Source organism: Pelobates fuscus, chromosome 10, assembly GCF_036172605.1.
Source record: "Pelobates fuscus isolate aPelFus1 chromosome 10, aPelFus1.pri, whole genome shotgun sequence".
Taxonomy (NCBI): domain Eukaryota; kingdom Metazoa; phylum Chordata; class Amphibia; order Anura; family Pelobatidae; genus Pelobates; species Pelobates fuscus.
Window position 1 is genome coordinate 39,736,096 of NC_086326.1, and position 19,369 is coordinate 39,755,464.

Below are 19,369 nucleotides of genomic sequence, written 5' to 3' on the forward strand. Positions count from 1 at the left end.
GTGTGTGTGAGTTTGCGAGGGTGTTGTTAGTGTGCTGTGTGTGAGGGTGTTGTGTGTTTGTAAAGGTACTGTGTGTGTGAGGGTGCTGTATGTGTACTGTATGTGTGTGGGTGCTGTTTGGGTGCTGTGTGTGTGTGCTGTTTGTGTGAGAGTGCTGTATGTCTGTAGGTGCTTTTTGTGTGTGGGTGCTGTATGTGTGTGTGTGTGCTGTATGTTTGGACAGATTGTGGAGATGGGGCAGATTAGTAAATATCCCCCCTCCCTTCTTACCTTATGTAGGGAGGGGGGATCCTTGCTGCCATGTGCCATCCCTGGTGGTCCAGTGGAGAGTGAACTCTAGCCTGCGGGGCTAGAGTTAACTCCCGTGAGATCTGAGCGTTGCCGCGGCAACGCTCAGATCTCGCCAGAGGAACCTGGCGGAGCTGCTGTCTAGAGCTCCCCTGGTCCTCTCCTGCCTCCCTTCATGCTGCTGTGGGCCGGTGAGGTAGATCTTTGATCTCCCCGCCGGCCCATGGAGGCTTAGAGCAGAGCCGACACTCAGCGCCGGTTCTGCGTGAGCCGACAGGGGAGAATAAAGTCCTGGGGAATAAAGTGTGGGAACCAAGATTCCCACCCCCCAAAAAAAATAATATACACTCCAGTGTGTGTATGTATATATATATATATATACACACACTGACACGCATACTCAAACACACACTGTGTGTGCATAACCTCTTGCCCCCCCCCCATCCATGACAGGGGGGACATGGGGGAGGAAGGGGGGCGCTGAGTGCCTGCAGGAACGGCGTTCCTGCACAAAAAAGTGCAGGAACTCCATTCCTGCAGGACTCAATCCATAGGCGTGCCGCGGGGATTAGGGTGTGCCCAGGCACACCCGGCACACCCCGTGCGCACGCCTATGATTGTAGCTGACGTGAGACTCCATAAAAGTTAGAAAGATAACAAGTTGTCTTTTTACAGAAAAAAGTTGGGCAGAGTAGTCCTCCAAGGGAGTAATTATCACATGCAACTATATAACGGACGTGGGATATACTTATAACTCATAATACCTCGATGTCTGCACACACTGACAATCTTAAATTAAATTATCCCGCTGGAACACTCCTCACATTAATTAACTTTATATTTAAAGTGGTCGTCATTTTTTTTTTTTTTCAGTTTTCCTTGATTCTTAATGATTATACTCCCCTCTTTTGCACTTGCCTTAATTTATATTTATAATCAACTCTTCCTTGAGCAGGATCTCAATACTTGGATTCCGCCATTTTGTTCTCCTCTGTCCATGGTGTCTGCCATTTGCATTTTTGGGGAATTGAGTTTAATGATGGATTGTGGGTAAATTTGATTGATTGAAACAGAACCTAGTATAAGGCCCACCTATCAACGTGACTACTATACATAAGGAAAAGAATTCCCTATGTTTCTTTGTACATTGTTTTTAAAACTAGAGCGCTTAGTAAAAAAAACGAAAGAGACCGAGACACAGGGAGCTATGTAGAAAGAGATTACAAAAAGTTTATTTTTGGTGACAAACCCACTTTAACGAAAGATCAAACAGATATGGGGGATGTCAATCCTGCATATAATGACCTTCTGGAATGGAGACATGGTGCCCCCTGCTCAGACTGCTAGTCTTCCTGTGTATCCAAGGATCCAGTCTACATAATTAATGACTTTAGTGTAAAACCCATAGCCTCTGCTACAGCTGATTCCCCATGACACTAATCCTGTAGCCACCCAGGTTTCATTTCTGTCCGTAACATATGCTCCCCCACTGTCCCCTTGACACGAATCTCCCATTCCACTCTCTTGATATCCAGCACAGAACATGTTTTCGGAAAACAAGATTTCCTTGGATTGATCTATTTTCATCACCTCTTTTTTCTTTTTCTTAAGAAAGTCATGACAACTTGTCCGTCTGCCTACGGGCAGAGTCACATATTGCAAAGTATCTGCAATCTTGTTTTTTCCAGTATCTCCATATCCACTCGCATAGCCTTTTCTATTGTCCTCGTATAGTGAAAAATCATTTTTTTCAGGAAGGCAGATAGGGGATACGTTCAGGTTCATAACTAGAGGATATTCCAGTCTAATTAAAGCAATATCATTGTCAAAGTTTTCAGGATTATAATCAGGATGAAAATGATAATCGGCGATTGCATAGCTCCCTTGCTTAATTTGTTCATCCACACTCACTCCCCCCAAGAAGAGGTTGATACTAGAGGGTTCTTTATTTAAAATATTTGAAGAAGAACTTGCTGTTTTATCCCACAGTACATGAGCTGCTGTTAGCACCCAGTGTTCCCCAATAACTGCTCCACCACTGCGTCCATGTCTATTCAGAAGGACTTGCCACGGGAAGTTTCCGATTTTTGCAGAGTCCCCACCAATGATTCGACTATAGGGCTTATCAGGAGGTACCCACTGCTTGCCACACACTGAGAACAAAGAGAGAAAAATAAGAGGTTTAATAAATACTCTTGGTTGAAGTCAAACTTAAAGCTAAAATATGAAATCCACCATGTTTTAATAGTCTACCTCAATTCTAAGAAGGTGTCACTTAAAGGGTATATCAAGATCTTTATCCTATACTGGTAGTTCACACTATTTTATGGACCAAAGCACACTAAAGTGTTTTAAAAACTAGACTTGTTAAGTATTAGACAATGTAATCGAATGTAAAAGGCTTTTAAAGATAAAGTATAACATATGTGAATGGGATTGTAAATGTACAATTTTGCCTTCTGAAAATAAAGAATTAAATTTGTGTTGTCCAAATCAAATTTCTTTTAACCCATGCCTGAATTAATCAAGTTACCCGTGAAGTCTTATTCATTGAACCAGATTCCACAAGTAAATCCCAGATGCATCAATTCATATGGGCATGGAGTAAAACAAATTTAATTTGGACAAACTGTTCCAAACCAATTTCTGAAAAAGTCTGTTAAAGATATATATATCGCATTCCGAAGTGCGGTCTCTGTGACCGCAAAGGATATTTCTTGTATTCTTTCTTTATTGTTGATTTGATTCTCACTCCATGCTTGAACACACACGTATTCGTTACCTGGGATACACCGTGGTGGCTGATCTCCCCCGTTCTCATCAGTCCATTTGCGTTGTGCCGAACATGTGAATTTTGCTGGAAGGAAGATTAAAATTCGGTATTATCAGAGATTTCTGCAGATATAAATATCAAAACAGTTCACTTTCTGGGTTAGAAATTAGCCACATGAGAACTGTATTATGGTTCCTTGCCAAGAGCTAATAATGAGAAAATAACTGCATAAGACAGTTGGTCGAATCAAAGAAAGTTCTTTAAGTTCAAAAACAGGAAAGAAATAAAAACATAAAATGTTGCAACCCATGAAAATGATGACATGTTCAACAGTTACTGGATAGATGCTGAAGACACAAGAGATGCATTAATTATTGCTGTCTATACAGAGTCCACTGAGAAACCCACAGAAAAGGTCTCACTATAACGAAAATCATTTTTCTCTGCTTCATTGATTTATTACTATCTTTGTTTTATCCCCCTCAAAAACATATGCAGTTGACTACATTTCCCATACAGACCCAACCAAGTTCACAGAGGGACCCAACTTACACATGACTCTCTCCCCCACTATTTTGCCCTGCTTCTGTTCAGTCTCACGAAGTCCAACTCACCTGACCTCAAGAATCTTTCCAGAATTACTTCCTCCTAAAATAAGAACCTTTCACCTACCTGACCTTCCACTATTTGGGATGGTTTATTAAAAAACACCCTGTATATTTGACCGTCCTTAGCAGCACCATTAAACCATTAAAAATAAATAATATATCAGAAAGATAAATCTGTCCACCCAAACTCTATTACCAGGTAAAGAGAGCATAAATTAGAGAAGCGTTCAAAATGTCGATTGTATTTGCGAAATGAAAAGATGTGAGAAACTGTCCATGGTGCAGCTACAACTCAGGCCCTCCACAAAGCTGGGCCTCCATAATTAAAAGATCAAAAGAATATGGCATAACTTGATTCTTCTTGGAAAAGGCCCAAGTCAGAGAAGCAAGCAAGATGCCAAACGTAGTGTCAATGTGCCCAGAGGGATACCCAATGCTAATGGGGAAAATTAGAATCTGATATTTGTTTTTCAGTTCTCTATTTAGAGAATAAAACCAAAAAGTGTAGCGCATGCACATTATTGTACACAGTCGCACTACGCCAAAGGCACTTGGATCATGTAGATAGATGAAACAGTACTCTCTGCATGGTCTGCCCTCAGTGGGATGGCCTGTGTGATTGGCAGCCCGCATGGCCTGCATTCACAACTATAGAATTAATTTAGAGCCATGTTCTTCAATTGTAACAAAATATACAGAAACGTATTTAGCAAAATCCATTCATTTCATTCAACACACTGACTGAGGACCACTCCGTTGAACTTTTGAAGGCAGTTATGCTTCACTAAAAAGCAAATAAACTAAACAAAAAAAAAAGAGAGAGGTTTACACACCGCTGCCAGTGGCGGTCAGCATGCTGTAAAATGGGGCGTCACAACTGTATTCAAACACAGATAAGTAAGTCCATTTGTTTGGAGAGGTCAGGAATACCAGCTGTCCATTTTGCAGAATTTCAGGCTCCTTACAGCTCACAACTGCAAGAAATCAGAGGATAAAAATGGGAAATGATGTATGCATATTGAGGCAGCCATGCAGTGCCAGATAAATAGATAGACAGAGAGACGGAAAATAATAATAATTAAAGGACCCTAACATTATTCCTCACATACATGCTTTAGCATTCTGCATTTTTTTATGTTAAACTCATTTTTAGAATAAGGTTAGAGCTAGGGTTACTTTTAGAATTAGGGCAGGGTTAAACAACCTTCGGTGGACTACATCTCCCATAATGCTCTTACAGCCATAATGCTGACATGGCACCAGGGGAGATGTAGTCCACAACATCTGGAGTGCGATGGTTGCCTACCCCTGGGTTAGGGTTCCTTTAATTTTAAATCCGCCCCAGGACATTCATGTTCTCGTCTGGCCAAGTTATGTTGGCGTTACTCTTCTAGCAAGCATTAATTCAGCTGCTATAATACTGACAAGCTAGCAGAGGAGCTGGGGAAACAGATGACAGACAGACAGACAGGCACCATTAAAAGAGATACAGTAAGTCTAAGAGAGTGTGTACAGTTAATTCAGCTGTAAGGGACCCCGGGGGCCCAGCGAGCACAGGCCCTATAACCGCAATATGTATATATATATATACACACACACACACACACACTGCACACACTACACACACACTGTACCAACTACATACACCTTGCATCCACTACACACACACACACACACACACTCCATCCACTACTCTACACACACTGCATCCACAATGCATCCACTACTTATCCTTGTGAGCAGGGGCTCATGTGTGGGCAGATTCAGGAACCCAGGCCATGAACTGTGTATTGGGCCCCACAGTTTCTGATGGCAGCCCTGCTCTCTGGTATAAGAACACAGACTGTATATTAGGGTCTTACTTTCGCATTGTGGCATTGGTTGATGCCAGGTACCGTCTCTCTGGCAAAGCATTGTGTATCCCCTGTGCTCAACATGACTCTGCAGGTAAAAAAAAAAAAAAGAAAAATTAGTCAAGTAACTGTTATATACACACACACACACACACACATACACACATACATACATATATTTAAAATCCCAGCTCATTAAGGAACAATTATACAGTGAGGGAAAAAAGTATTTGATCCCCTGCTGATTTTGAACGTTTGCCCAATGACAAAGAAATTATCAGTATATAATTTTAATGGTAAGTGTATTTTAAGAGTGAGAGACAGAGTAACAAACAAAAAAAAACAGAAAAGTGCATGTCAAAAAAGGTATAAATTGATTTGCATGTCAATGAGTGAAATAAGTATTTGATCCCCTTACAATCAGCAAGATTTCTGTCTCCCATGTGTCTTTTTTTACAGGTAACGAGCAGAGATTAGCAGCACTCTCTTAAAGGGAGTGCTCTTATTCTCAGCTCGTTACCTGTATAAAAGATACCTGTCCACAGAAGTAATCAATCAATCAGATTCCAAACTCTCCACCATGGCCAAGACCAAAGAGCTGTCCAAGGATGTCAGGGACAAGATTGTAGACCTACACAGGCTCTTAATGGGGTGCATTTATTGTGTTAAACAAATATGAGTATAATATCAAATTATATAATTTATGAAACCTAAAACCGAAATATTAATCTATTTTCTACTTTATCCTTTTCTTTTACACATTGAAACCTGCGTTAACAAATATATTCTTGAGGAGAAACCTGTGATTAGTGAATTTCTTTGTATTGACACCATTTTCAATGACAACTTCAGGGTATCAAGGAATTCTTCACTCGTTTTTAGTAATATACCCGTACAAGCAATTTTTTTTGCAACCCCTTGTCTTGTATTTTTTAGTTTTTAGTATTTACGTGGATATTCACTAAAGTGAGAATTCAAGGTGAATTCAAAGTAAATTTCAAATGTAAGGTGAAACAGCTGAACTGGAAGATATTCTCTCAGTTTGCTTGCAATTTGGCTATTCTGGCCTTTAATTTGAAATTCACTTTGAATTCTCTATTTAGTAAATAACCATGTTAGCGTCTTGCCCAAGAGTCAAATAGATCAGTTTTTTTGCTGGGCCAAACACGTGTTGGCTTTCACTTCCAGTGACATTCTCCACCATGAATATACCATGAATGATGCCACCTATTTCACATCTCATACCTGGTTTTACACTCACCTCCATGAGTTTATATCCAGTCTGACACGACACCACAATGTAATCTCTCATTCGGTATTCATTCTGTTTTGGTGTGATGATGGTGAAGCTGTCCAGGGGAACGGGATTTGGACACTGGATGGCTGAGAAAAAAGACAATGAGACAGAGATTGGAATAGTTTATAGAGACCACAAACTTAAGGCCCAGGAAGACATGGAGACATGATCTTATCACAAGTGACAGCTGGAGGCCTCCAGGAGAAACAGTGACGTCCAGAGACTTGTAAATTACATAAAAAATGGCAGCCAAAGACTTTTGAATAAACTTATGAATAAAACTTATGAATAAAAGTGGCTTCGCAAGGTCTCTAGATATCTAGGTGACCCTTTTCAATGAAGTATTAATAAACTGGGTCTGCCTACAATTAGTGGGGAAATATTTGGATTACAGAATTAGTGTATCCTGGTTAGGATTAGTGAATGTAGAGCTAGTATTAAGGAGTCATGCTACATGTTAGAATTAGTGAGATACTTTAGAGATGTTAGTTAAGTGGTCATGCAATTTAGGGTTGATGTTCTTGAGCCGTGCATGTTTTGCTCTTTGTAAACTTTGCATATGGTTATAAAGTGATACTGTTGTTGTGCATTATGAAACGTGGTTGCTAGGGCAGATTTGCAGGACACATGTTTCATTGATATAATATGCAATGAAGAGCAAGGCTGCGCAGTGTAGGGCACTGGGAATAAACATGTAGAATTGGGCTTTACCCTACTACTTGTACGCTATTATGCCCCCCCATAAAATCGGAGGCCATAACATTTTGGAGGGCATCTGTGCTTTTACTGATCAATTCAGAACAGTTGCGTGAGATATCTGTGAAAAATGCGAGGAAGAAATAGGGATCCCTTTGGGTGAGAATGCTTAACTATGACCCCAGCCAATGAATGAACAGCAGTACAGGCGTCCAGCTTCTGCAGATGTCATTCAGTCGCCATTCGTTGCCGATTGGTATCTGGCGAAACCAAGCTAAGCGGCACACCACTGTAAAACTGGTGAACAATACCAGGGTTCTCTGGGCAATGTAACCACTACAGTAGGTTGTAATGGCTATGATGGTTGGAGTAACCATTTAATGGGTATGTGTTTCTTGGTTAGGAGTAGTGTGGTAGTGGTAGTATTAAGGGGTTATTGTTAACTGGTTAGTATTAGTGGGGTATTGTTAGTATTAACGGGTTATTGTTAGCTGGTTATGATTAGTGTGGCAGTGTTAGTATTAAGGGGTTATTGTTACTTGGTTAGGATTAGTGGGGTATTGTTAGTATTAAGGGGTTATTGTTAACTGGTTAGGATTAGTGGGGTATTGTTAATATTAACCGGTTATTGTTAACTGATTAGGATTAGTGGGGTAGTGTTAGTATTAAGGGGTTTTTGTTAACTGATTAGGATTAGTGGAGTAGTGTTAGTATTAACGGGTTATTGTTAACTGGTTAGGATTAGTGGGGTAGTGTTAGTATTAAGGGGTTATTGTTAACTGATTAGGATTAGTGTGGTAGTGGTAGTATTAAGGGGTCATTGTTAACTGGTTAGTATTAGTGGGGTATTGTTAGTATTAACGGGTTATTGTTAATTGGTTAGGATTAGTGAGGTATTGTTAGTATTAAGGGGTTATTGTTACCTGGTTAGGATTAGTGGGGTATTGTTAGTATTAAGGGGTTATTGTTAAATGGTTAGGATTAGTAGGGTAGTGTTAGAATTAAGGGGTTATTGTTAACTGGTTACAGTTAGTGGGGAAGTGTTAGTATTAATGAGTTCTTGTTAACTGGTTAGGATTAGTGGTATATTGTTAGAATTAAGGAGTTATTGCTAACTGGTTAGATTAGTGGGGTAGTGTTAGAATAAAGTGGTTATTGTTACCAGGTTAGTATTAGTAGGACAGAGTTAGAATTAATGGGTTATTGTTATCTGCTTAGTATTATTGTAGGTAGTGTTAGTATTAAGGAATTATGGTTACCTGGCTAGAATTAGTGGGGTAGTGCTAATATCATCGGGTTATTGTTACTAGGTTAGAATTAGTGGGGTACTGCAAGCATTAAGGTGTGTTGTTGAACTGGTTAGGATTAGCGGGGAAGTTTTAAATTTAAGGAGCCAGTGTTACCGAGATAAGGATTAGTTGAGTACTGTTAGTATTAAAGAGTTAGTGTCACTGTTAGAATGAGATCACTGTTACCTGAGTAAGATTAATGGGTGTGAAAGGATAATGATAGTGGAGGTTTTGGTACGGGGTCACTAAAATGTCCAGTTGCATTCTAAACAAGGGACAGATTTCTAATTTGGTTGTTTAAAGGAATAGTAGAATAGTCGCTTAATTATTTAAAGTATCTGGGTTCCTCCAGTGTTCCTTTCTGTGTAGACCTGTCTCCCCAAAAGCTATTGGTTTTACCTTTCTGCAACTTGTTTGTATGTATTTTGCATTTTTTATATGTATTTTGTGTGTACTCTAACCTGTTTTCTGTGTCAACACAAAGCTAAACTAGGTGAAACTGATTAGTGAATAACAGTGGCAGTGGAATGCTGAGTTTAGGACTTCAAGGTCATAAAACTAAATCTTAAGGAACCCTCTAAACAGTAGCAGAGAAAGAATTTATGATGTCTTACGCTCTGCAGAATACCACAGTTTCCATCCTTTGCTGTCTCCAGAATCATCAGTTTCAAACACGATATTGATACTGTTGCTGCCTGTCTTTACTGTCCCAGGGGAGCGACGACCACAGTAATTGTCCACGAGCTTCTCATCTGCAAGGATCTGAGACAGAAGGCAATGTTACATGGGGGTCGACCCAAGTATGGTCTCTATTATGCTTTGCCAGCCTTAAAGATTTCTGTTCTACTACATCAGGGGATCTAGCTTTGTCCACCCCTGGTGTAACCAATAAAGTCTATAGCATAGCAAAGTGATAAAAACAGAGCATAAGTATGCGATCTGGAGTATTGCAGATGAAAGAGTCAGAATGAATCTGTCAATCTCTATGGGGGAAGAAAGCTATGAGAAATCTAGATCCTTCTGACTGTAGGGTGACGCATTAAGACAGAAGTAAAATAATTCTTCATGCATTTTTTATAATTTTTACCTTTAGAGTGTCATATGGACAGTGGACCCGAGGGTGGTAATCAATCTCAAAAATGTCATCGAACTTGAGGGAGATGACAAGACCTTTCTCCAGGCGAATGCTGTAGTTACAGTGTAGATCACCAGGGTATGGCTTGGGATATCCTGGGCTAGAGATAAATCCACTTTCCTCTGTGTACAGCTCATTACTACACTCAACTGGAATAAAAGATCAACATCAATAAGTAATGGTTCGACAATGAGCAGTGGACACATAGAGGATATCATCAATTGCTTTTTGGTTTTTTTTTTGTATTGTATTTGATGTCTTTCTAAGAAAGTTAAAAACGAAACCTGATGAACATGATCATTTTACTAACTGGAACAGACATGGAGGTGACAGACAGTGTTGGGGTGGCGGTTTGAATAACAAGTGACTTAGTGACTGCCGATTGATGGAAAGGATTAGAGGAGAGAGTGACAGATGTCAAAATAAAGAACTGATGGGTGACAAACAGTGGTTAGATGGCAACAGAATATTGGGCAGACAATAACTAGACCAAGGTGAAAAGATTTAGGGGGTGACAAATAGTGACTATATGAAGATTAAAAGACAAATATTGATCCTAGTGTGACATAAAGAATTGGGATGGACAGTGATTAGAGGTTGAGAAAATCGTTGGGAGAGCAAACAGTGATCAAAGGGTAATTGAAAGGGTTGGGTGAAATATTGATGAGAAAGTGATGGAAATAGTTTAGGAATGCAGACATTAATCAGAGGTTGTTGGAAAATGTTAGGGAGGGTATACAGTGACTATAGGGTAGCGCCTTGAGATGCCATCAGATGGCATATGGCACAAGAGAAAGGGACACTGGAGGAATATATAGTGTAATATCTTGTTTGGAATTAAAAACACAATATATATTCCTCAATTGTACCTTTCTCTCGTTCCACATACCATCTGAGGACATCTCAAGGCACTACTCTCACATTTACGTGAAAGTACTTTCTATTTTAGCTTGGAAATAGAGACTCCGGATTGGGTTTTTGAGCTGCCTATCTTACCTCACAGCACCCCCCAACCTCTAAACAATATTGTGTGTGGTTTTTGCTAATGCCCATAGGGTGATAGAAAGGATTGGGGAAGGACAGATATAAATCAGAATGTGACGGAAGTGGATGAGTGGCAGACAGTGACAACAGGGTGATGGAAAAGATTAAGTGTTTAGAGAAAGTGACAAAAAACTGACGGTGTAGTTCCAAAGAAGAAAAAAAGGAGTTGAGGCAGGTTTTTTTTTTTTTTTAATTCTTTATTTTTGCAGTGCATATATCAATCCACATGCAGGTTTCAGGACATTAGTTACAGTGGGGATTAGATAAACAATGCACTTTTTTTTTTATAGATACGTATGGTTTGACATCAGGTTGGATATGAACATGGCTTAGGAATAATTTGCTCATACTTGCAATATGACATGCTAAAATACTGATCCATGTAACTTCGATGAACATTGATTGAGCACTCTGTTGCTTATAGAGAAAATTGCAGGTCTCTCGTGATACATAGGAGGAAAAAAAAATATATAGAAACACTTAAGAACATTCTGCTTTATAACCTTAGTATATTAGCTCAGACATGTTAAGCCAGGCAATCGTGGGATTAGTTTGGTCTCGTCTAAGGTGAATACGTAATTGGCGTTAAAGTATATGTTTATAGCTATATTCAGTCTTATATAACGTAGTGATAAATCTCTGAGCTAAGAACAAAACTTCCAAAGCCTGGCTATCATAACAATCTTTACAGGTTAGCAATGCTTATGGTGGTTATTACAGTGGTTATTACGCTACTCGGTGGCTGCTCTGTCGGGCGTGGTGGCAATGCCGCGGCTGGGACCTGGATGGGCTTTGGAGGGCGGGTAAGCTGCGAGGGTAGTAAGGCTTCCCCTTGGCCCCGTGCCCTGTCTGGGGTCTGTCTCCTGATGCCATAAACCTGGGTACCCGTTTTGTGAGTGTCCATTTTGAGAGTGGGAGTCGTCCCATTCCTCTCTTTGCCTTCACGTGTCGGTCCCAGAAGCGTACCGCCAGGTGGGGTGTCCTCTCGTGGGGACCTCAAAAGAGCCTCCCGTTTTTCCCATACTGCCCGGAACATGCGTTCATATCGGAGCTCAGTCTACCTCTTGATCGAGTGCATGGCATTGGAACGCGGGTCGACCGCCAGTTTGCAAGCCTCCCCCACGGATTCTGGGCTTCGTGTCATCTGGTGCTTTTGCCGCCGCCATTGTAAGTAGGCCACGCGCTCGGCTGTCCTGATGTTGCGGGTCGCCGGGCTGTGTGTTCAGCTTGCGGTCGCTTCTTTTCTCTCTTGATGTGGACCGAGATAACCCCCATCGGTCCATGGAGGGGGTTGGAGGTGAGGCCCGTGTCCAGGTCAGACAGCGTGGGGAGCGACCGCCTCTCCACTGCTCGATCTCCAGTAGGCCTCATGTCGTTTTGTCGGGTCCTGAGGGAGTACAGGCTTGGTTCAGGTATCTGGTGGTTCCCCCGGATGTCCCCGTCACGGTGGCTTATCTCCGGGGTGAGGTTGTGCCGGTTTTGTCGTGGGATTACCCCGATAATCGCCAGGTTAAGCGGGAGCCGAGGCTCAGCACAACCGCACAGCTCGGATGCTAGGCTCCGCCCCCCAGTTGAGGCAGGTTTTAACCCCTTTCATCATTTAAAGTAAACATAGACATGTGCAATTTGTTTCGGTCCGAATATGAATTCAGATGAATTTTGGACAATTCGGACATTCGGGTACTTCCGAATGTCCAAAATGCCGAAGTGTCGAAGTGCCGAAGTTCCGAAGTGCTGAAGTTCCAAAGTTGCCGAAGTTCCGAAGTGTCAAAGTGCCGAAGTTCCGAAGCACAGTATTGCCTAAGTACTAATATACTTACCCAGTGAAAGAAGAAGAATGTTACATTATAAACAATTTTAAATAAAAAGTATACAAACATAGCCAGGATTCAGCTGTAAGCATTTGCAACACTTACAACAATCAAGTAACATACATTCATATAAAATGTAAGTTACTTGGCCAGTCAATGTAATGACAGGAATGAATAAGTAGATAACTCCCTAATTCCCACGGTATTAGGGAGCTATCTACTAAAAGGCTGAAAGACCTAAATTGGTCTTTCAGCCAAATTTACTAATACTAAGTAAAGATTACTTAGTATTAGTAAATTATGCCCCTACTCGCTATAACGCGAGTAGGAGCATGTCTATTAAACAGTGAGCAGCCTGTGGTTGCTCACTGTAAAAAATTTTTTTTAAAAATAAGGCCTCCCCCGGCCCCCACCCCTGAGCGGCGGGTGGGGGCCCTAATGTAAAATAATGGGGGGGGCCTATTGTCCTCCCCCTGGCCCCCACCCCTGAGCAGTGGGTGGGGGCCCTAAATACTAATAAGGGGGGGACCTAATGTCCTCCCCCTGGCTCCCACCCCTGAGCGGCGGGTGGGGGCCCTAAATTGGAATAAGGGTGGGGGACCTAATTTCCTCCCCCCTGGCCCCCACCCCTGAGCGGCGGGTGGGGGCCCTAAATTGGAATAAGGGGGGGACCTAGTGTCCTCCCCCCTGTTCTCCACCCCTCAGCGGCAGGTGGGGGCCCTAAATACTAATAAGGGGGGACCTAAGGTCCTCCCCCCTGGCACCACCCCTGAGCAGCGGGTGGGGGCCCTAAAAACAATGTGTCCCCCCCAGGTGACTAGGGGTCCCCAAACCCCTAGTCACCTCTCCCCCCCAATAAAAATGATCCCCCTACCTACCCCCCTCACACTAAACATAATGAGGGGGGGACCTTTAACTAAGTACCTGTAAAAAAAATAAAACTTACCATTCAATGTTTTCTTTCTTCTAAAATCTTCTTTTTTCAGCCACAAAAAAGGCCAAATAAAAAACCATAATAACCGACGCAATAAAAAAAAAAAAAAAAAACGAGAGCAAAAAAAAAAAACCCTTCTAAACCCATGGAGAGCTCCAATCAGAGAGTTATGAGTCAAATTACACAGTGTGGGAAAATTCCAAAGAAAATTCCCACACCGTGTAAAATGACACAGAGCACTCTGATTGGTGGATTTAAAACCAACTAATCAGAGTGCTGTGACAGGTAAATGTAGAGACTTACCTGTCAGTAAGCCTTCCCCCGCCCTGCAGAGCTCAGTCTGCGCGGAGCCCTCCATGGGTGAAGAAGGATTATTTTTTTGGCGCTCGTTTTTTTTTTGTTTGTTTTTTTTATAATTGCGTCGGTTATTATGTTTTTTTATTTGGCCTTTTTGGGGGCTGAAAACTAAGATTTTAGAACAAAGAAAACATCGAATGGTAAGTTTTTTTTTTTTTACAGGTACTTAGTTAAAGGTCCCCCATCGTTAGTTTTTAGGGTGAGGGGGGTAGGTAGAGAGATCATTTTTATTGGGGGGGAGAGGTGACTAGGGGTTTGGGGACCCCTAGTCACCTGGGGGGACATTTTTTTTAGGGCCCCCGCCCGCCGCTCAGGGGTGGGGGCCAGGGGGGAGGACCTTAGGTGTCCCCTCCTTATTAGTATTTAGGGCTCCCACCCGCCGCTGAGGGGTGGGGGTCAGGGGGGAGGACACTAGGTCTCCCCTTATTCCAATTTAGGGCCCCCACCCGCCGCTGAGGGGTGGGGGCCAGAGGGGAGGACACTAGGTCCCCCCTTATTACAATTTAGGGCCCCCACCCGCCGCTCAGGGGTGGGGGCCAGGGGGTAGGACATTAGGTGTCCCCCCTTATTAGTATTTAGGGCCCCCACCCGCCGCTGAGGGGTGGGGGCCAGGGGGGAGGACACTAGGTCCCCCCCCCTTATTCTTGTTTAGGGCCCCCACCCACCGCTCAGGAGTGGGGGCCAGGGGGAGGACATTAGGTCGTCCCCCCTTATTCCTGTTTAGGGCCCCCACCCGCCGCTCAGGGGTGGGGGCCAGGGGGGAGGACAATAGGTCCCCCCCCCATCATTTTACTTTAGTGCCCCCACCCACCGCTCAGGGGTGGGGGCCGGGGGGGGCACTATTTTTTTATTTTTTTTAAACAGTGAGCAGTCACAGGCTGCTCACTGTTTACTAGACATGCCCCTACTCTCAGTATAGCGAGTAGGGGCAAAATTTACTAATACTAAGTAATTTTTACTTAGTATTAGTAAATTTGGCTGAAAGACCAATTTAGGTCTTTCAGCCTTTTGGTAGATAACTCCCTAATAGCGTAGGAATTAGGGAGTTATCTACCAAGCGGCTGCAAGAGAAGTCCCGAGGTGCCGAAGTCCCGAAATTCCGAAATGCCGAAGTTCTGAAATTCCGAAGTGTCGAAGTGACGAAGTGACGAATTTCCAAAATGCCAAAGTTCCGAAGTGCTGAAGTTCCGAAGGTGCCGAATTTCCAAAGTGTCGAAGTGCCGAAGTTCCGAAGTTGCCGAAGTTCCGAAGTCTTTAAGTGACAAATTGCCGAAGTCCTGAATTGCGAAAATCCCGAATTTCGGAATGCCGAACCGAACCGAAAATTTTCCCCATGCACATGCCTAGTAAATAGGGTGATAGTATAGTATATGTGAAATATTTTTTATTTTATGTTTTTTGTACATGTTATATTGACTAGGGAACTGGGAAACTGCAGCAACTACAGTAGCTTATGATAGGAGACTTTGTGTCAAGGTCTCCTTTATTTATTTGAGGGCATTTTCCCATGGTCCCAAGGCGGATAAAACACAAAGGGACAATAGCCAGCTCTCACCTTTGCAGCTCTTTTGATCACTTTGCAGTTTGTATCCTCTCATGCAGGAACAGAAATAACCTCCCATGAAGTTATGACAGTGATGCTCACACGGAGAGGTCCATGTTACACTGTTATCGTCTGACTGTGAGCACTCGTTTCTGTCTGAGAAAGAGAGTACAAAATGGGAGTGACAGAGACAGGAGAACAATCTAAGAAAATATCAATATATGGAATGTCATGGAGAAAAAGACAGTCTTTATTCAGTAACCATCACTGGGTGAATATTGACCCCACTAGGCCTCCACATATCCACTCCTGATGACATACCTCTCACTGTTGGAAGTTATGTCTTGTGTATTAGGATGTTTCTGTGTCCCATTTATGGTCCTGGTACACTGACAGAGTTATTTTATTAAATCCGACTGTTTCAAATCGAAACTGATATAGCAAAATTTAAGCAAACATAGCTGATTTGGAGAAATTGTCCAACTTGGCTGTAGTCACAAACTGGCAATTCCAGCCTCAACTGGCAACTCAGACTTCAATTTGCTACAATTTGGAGTTTAGTGAATAACTCTAGTATTCTAATTCAAAATAAGTGGTTTGGGTGTACTTACAGTCTTAGAGCAATCTGGATAAGGCAAGATGTCTGCTGGATGGCCATAACCATGCCCATTTGAGTTGTTATAGTATCGGCTTCACAAACAGCAGATGCTGAGGTCAAGACTATCTCTCCAACCACATTAGAACAGTTGACAGTGCATAATATTTCATAAAAGACACACCTTGTGACAGCACTGCAACATCTTCAAAAATGATGTGCTATTTTGGCTGCCACTCATTCTAGTGCTCTGGGGACTTACCTATTGCACGATAGTATGCCTGAAAGCCTGAGTATGGGTCATCAGAATCATTCTCATCATTGGAAAAATCGGACTTAAACTCAATTCTCATTTGGTTCCGTTGAGACAAAAAGTGATGTTGACCTGGATGAGATCTGAACTGCGGACGACCACAGAAGGTCCCCAACTCTCTCTTATCATCAAACACCTGAAACAGAGTATACAAGTGGGAAGAGAAATAAACAAATAGCAGGGTTAGAAAGGGATGGCTCCTTGTATGAAGCATTTTATCAATAATAAACTTTTATGCCATATACAGTCACAGTTAATGGGTTTATGTTAAGCAGAGTTTGGAGCATTACGTCTGTCAGGGAGGCAAAGGGTGGCCACCTACCCCCATCTTTGAGCTTTCTTATCCCTGATGCCACTTCTGAGTATAAAAGCAGATGTCAAACAGTGTATCTGTAATACTGATGCCACAGGCTTGCCTGGTAAAAATGTGTCAACCACTTATTTCACTTAGCCTCTGCACACATGTGATGCAAACACCCGTGAAAACCATGGTGACACGTGAGTAACTCCACCAACATTACCGAGGCAACACAGTTTACCTCATCACACACAGTTTCATTGCTATCATACTGTGGCTTAGTTCTATCTTGAAAATTCTATCCTGTAAGCTTTTTACATGGGGCATTTCGATGTCCTTTCTAGAAGGTACTTCAACGGACCCACCTAGAACTTGGCTGCTACCTTAGACCATATAACTTCATCATCTTCAACTATCTATCAATCATGTATGACCGTCCCTCAGCTATTACTGCTCCTGCTTAATACATATATAAACATGCAGTCCATAGCTTTCCATCACATGTAGTTCGTGGTCACCCAAGCAGTCTGTGCTATTGCCACCCACACCGTCCATGGTTGTATGTCACACAGTTATGTTTCTTTATACCTTAACATAATCATAGTGACAATTCTCTGAAGGTTCGATGACAAATGTCAAAAAGTTTAGTGAGATCTTATATCCATCAGGAACTGCAATGTCCCAGGTAGTTTTGTTGTTATTGGGGTACGGCTTGGGGTAATTGGGGGATGTGATGATCCCGTATAGCGGTTTCCTGTTTGTGGAGCAGGTTGCAAATCCAAAAAGCAAGAAAACCCAGCGATACCTGCAGGAAAGTAGAGCCATCATTATTTATATTTTAGAAGCCTTAGCCTATTCCTTAGTAATGTCCAGGTGGGTATTTATATTTGACCCAGTCTGACACACCCCAAGTATTTATACCGCTGCGGTCATACTACTCATTGCTATGGTTTTTTTTATTACCATATAAACTAAACATTAATATTGCTTACCCATAGTAAGTGTAAAACCTTATAAGTCTCATTCCAGAGTAACAATTGTTATTGTAAAAATTTATCTGCAGATCATTGCAGCTCAACTCATACAGCAGAGCATTGCACTTTGTCTACAAAACATGATCTCATTCCTTTCTGGGGAATTTAATGTTTGTTTCAGTATTGAGCAGCGCAGAGCAGCCTATCTCTCGCTGCAGAGCATCTCACCACCTCACCTCCACCAAAAAAAAGAAATAATTAACCCCTCATCTGCCAGAGCATCTTTACTTATATCTGGCTGCAGAGCATTGTCTAGTTCTTGGAAGCATAAAATCCCTCCAGCAGATCATTCCTTGCTTCCATGAAATACTTACATAGTGTGTCTCCCACCGCTGCCAGCGGTTCTGAAAAAGAAAGTGTAGTTTGACCACTACAAGAAAGGCTATAACTGGGAGGAGAGGAGGCAAGTCCTGAAATACAATGAGCTCTGATTTGTTGTCTGTGTCTCCCTCTGCTGTCTGAATTTACCAGTACATGTGCAGTGTGTTACATTGTATCCAGACAATGAGGGCAACTCCCTCTGCTGGCTGAAATCATTATTACAGGTACAGTGTTACATGCATGGTTATTAACTAAATAGTTCATTGGGACTATTATTGGGAATTCAAAATAGGCCAAAATTGTCGAATACTATTATTGGGAAATCAAAATAGGCCAAAATTGTCGAATACTATTATTGGGAAATCAAAATAGGCCAAAATTGTCGAATTGGGAAATTTCTCCAAATCAACTCTTATTTCATTTTGGCTATTTTAGCCTTAAATTTTAAATTCACTATGAATTCTCAGCAATTGGGACTTAAAGGAACAATATATCGTGAGGAATACAAATATGTATTCCTAACGCAATAGAGCCCTAGTCACCATTTAGGGGACTAGGGCCCCGTTCTGCGGCAAATAAATGGTTAATTAACCATTTATTTGCTCACCTTTATCCAACGCCAGGCTCCCTCAACACTGGTGACCTCTCCTCCTCCATCGACGTCAGCTCCCGAATGGAGCCGAATGCGCATGCGCTGCCAGAGGCAGCACATTCAGACCCGCCCCTAGGAAAGCATTACTCAATGCTTTTCTGTGGGGATCTTTTTTTTTTATGTTCGAGGTCCGTGAGGACGTCCAGCATCCAATAAGTGCAATTTATTGGGTGTAAATCGCGGAAACGCCTCTTGTGGCTGTCAGGAAGACAGCCACTAGAGGCTGGATTAACCCTCAGTGTAAACATAGCCGTTTCTCTGAAACTGATATGTTTTTAGCTGCAGGGTTAAAACTAGTGGGACCTGGCACAAAGACCACTTCATTGAGTGCTTTTCTGAATCCACTAAACCTACAGTATTGAGAACAGAAATACACAAAGAAACAAGCAAAATGCTACCATAAAGCCTGTTTGATTTAGACGAGAGGGGTAATCTCCAATGGAACTATCAGGACATTCTTATGGCAATTACTTTTTTTCTTTGATATACTTTTACAGTGATTCACCTTTATACATTTCTCCTGATGTT

The 19,369-nt window shown here is 42.1% G+C and overlaps 1 protein-coding gene across 1 annotated transcript; it reads right to left on the reverse strand.

The window, feature by feature from the left end:
- Nucleotides 1-922: 922 nt before the first annotated feature.
- Nucleotides 923-17,680, reverse strand: C1R (complement C1r). The gene is made up of 10 exons (XM_063435014.1): nucleotides 17,423-17,680; nucleotides 16,486-16,672; nucleotides 15,641-15,784; nucleotides 9,892-10,088; nucleotides 9,419-9,566; nucleotides 6,784-6,905; nucleotides 5,532-5,610; nucleotides 4,503-4,643; nucleotides 3,071-3,145; nucleotides 923-2,441 (listed from the first exon to the last, which is right to left on the reverse strand). Exons 1-10 carry the CDS (start codon nucleotides 17,660-17,662, stop codon nucleotides 1,624-1,626), a joined length of 2,151 nt encoding a protein of 716 aa, XP_063291084.1. The 5' UTR covers nucleotides 17,663-17,680; the 3' UTR covers nucleotides 923-1,623.
- Nucleotides 17,681-19,369: the final 1,689 nt, after the last annotated feature.

What these genes read in the sequence shown, in the direction of transcription:
- C1R (XM_063435014.1), bottom strand. Translation starts at nt 17,662, where the DNA reads ATGATGGCTCTACTTTCCTGCAGGTATCGCTGGGTTTTCTTGCTTTTT. An exon ending in GTCCATATGACACTCTAAAG is followed by an intron (nt 9,567 to 9,891) that starts GTAAAAATTATA and finishes CTTCTGTCTCAG; the next exon opens with ATCCTTGCAGATGAGAAGCT. An exon ending in CTGGATATAAACTCATGGAG is followed by an intron (nt 5,611 to 6,783) that starts GTGAGTGTAAAA and finishes TTTTACCTGCAG; the next exon opens with AGTCATGTTGAGCACAGGGG.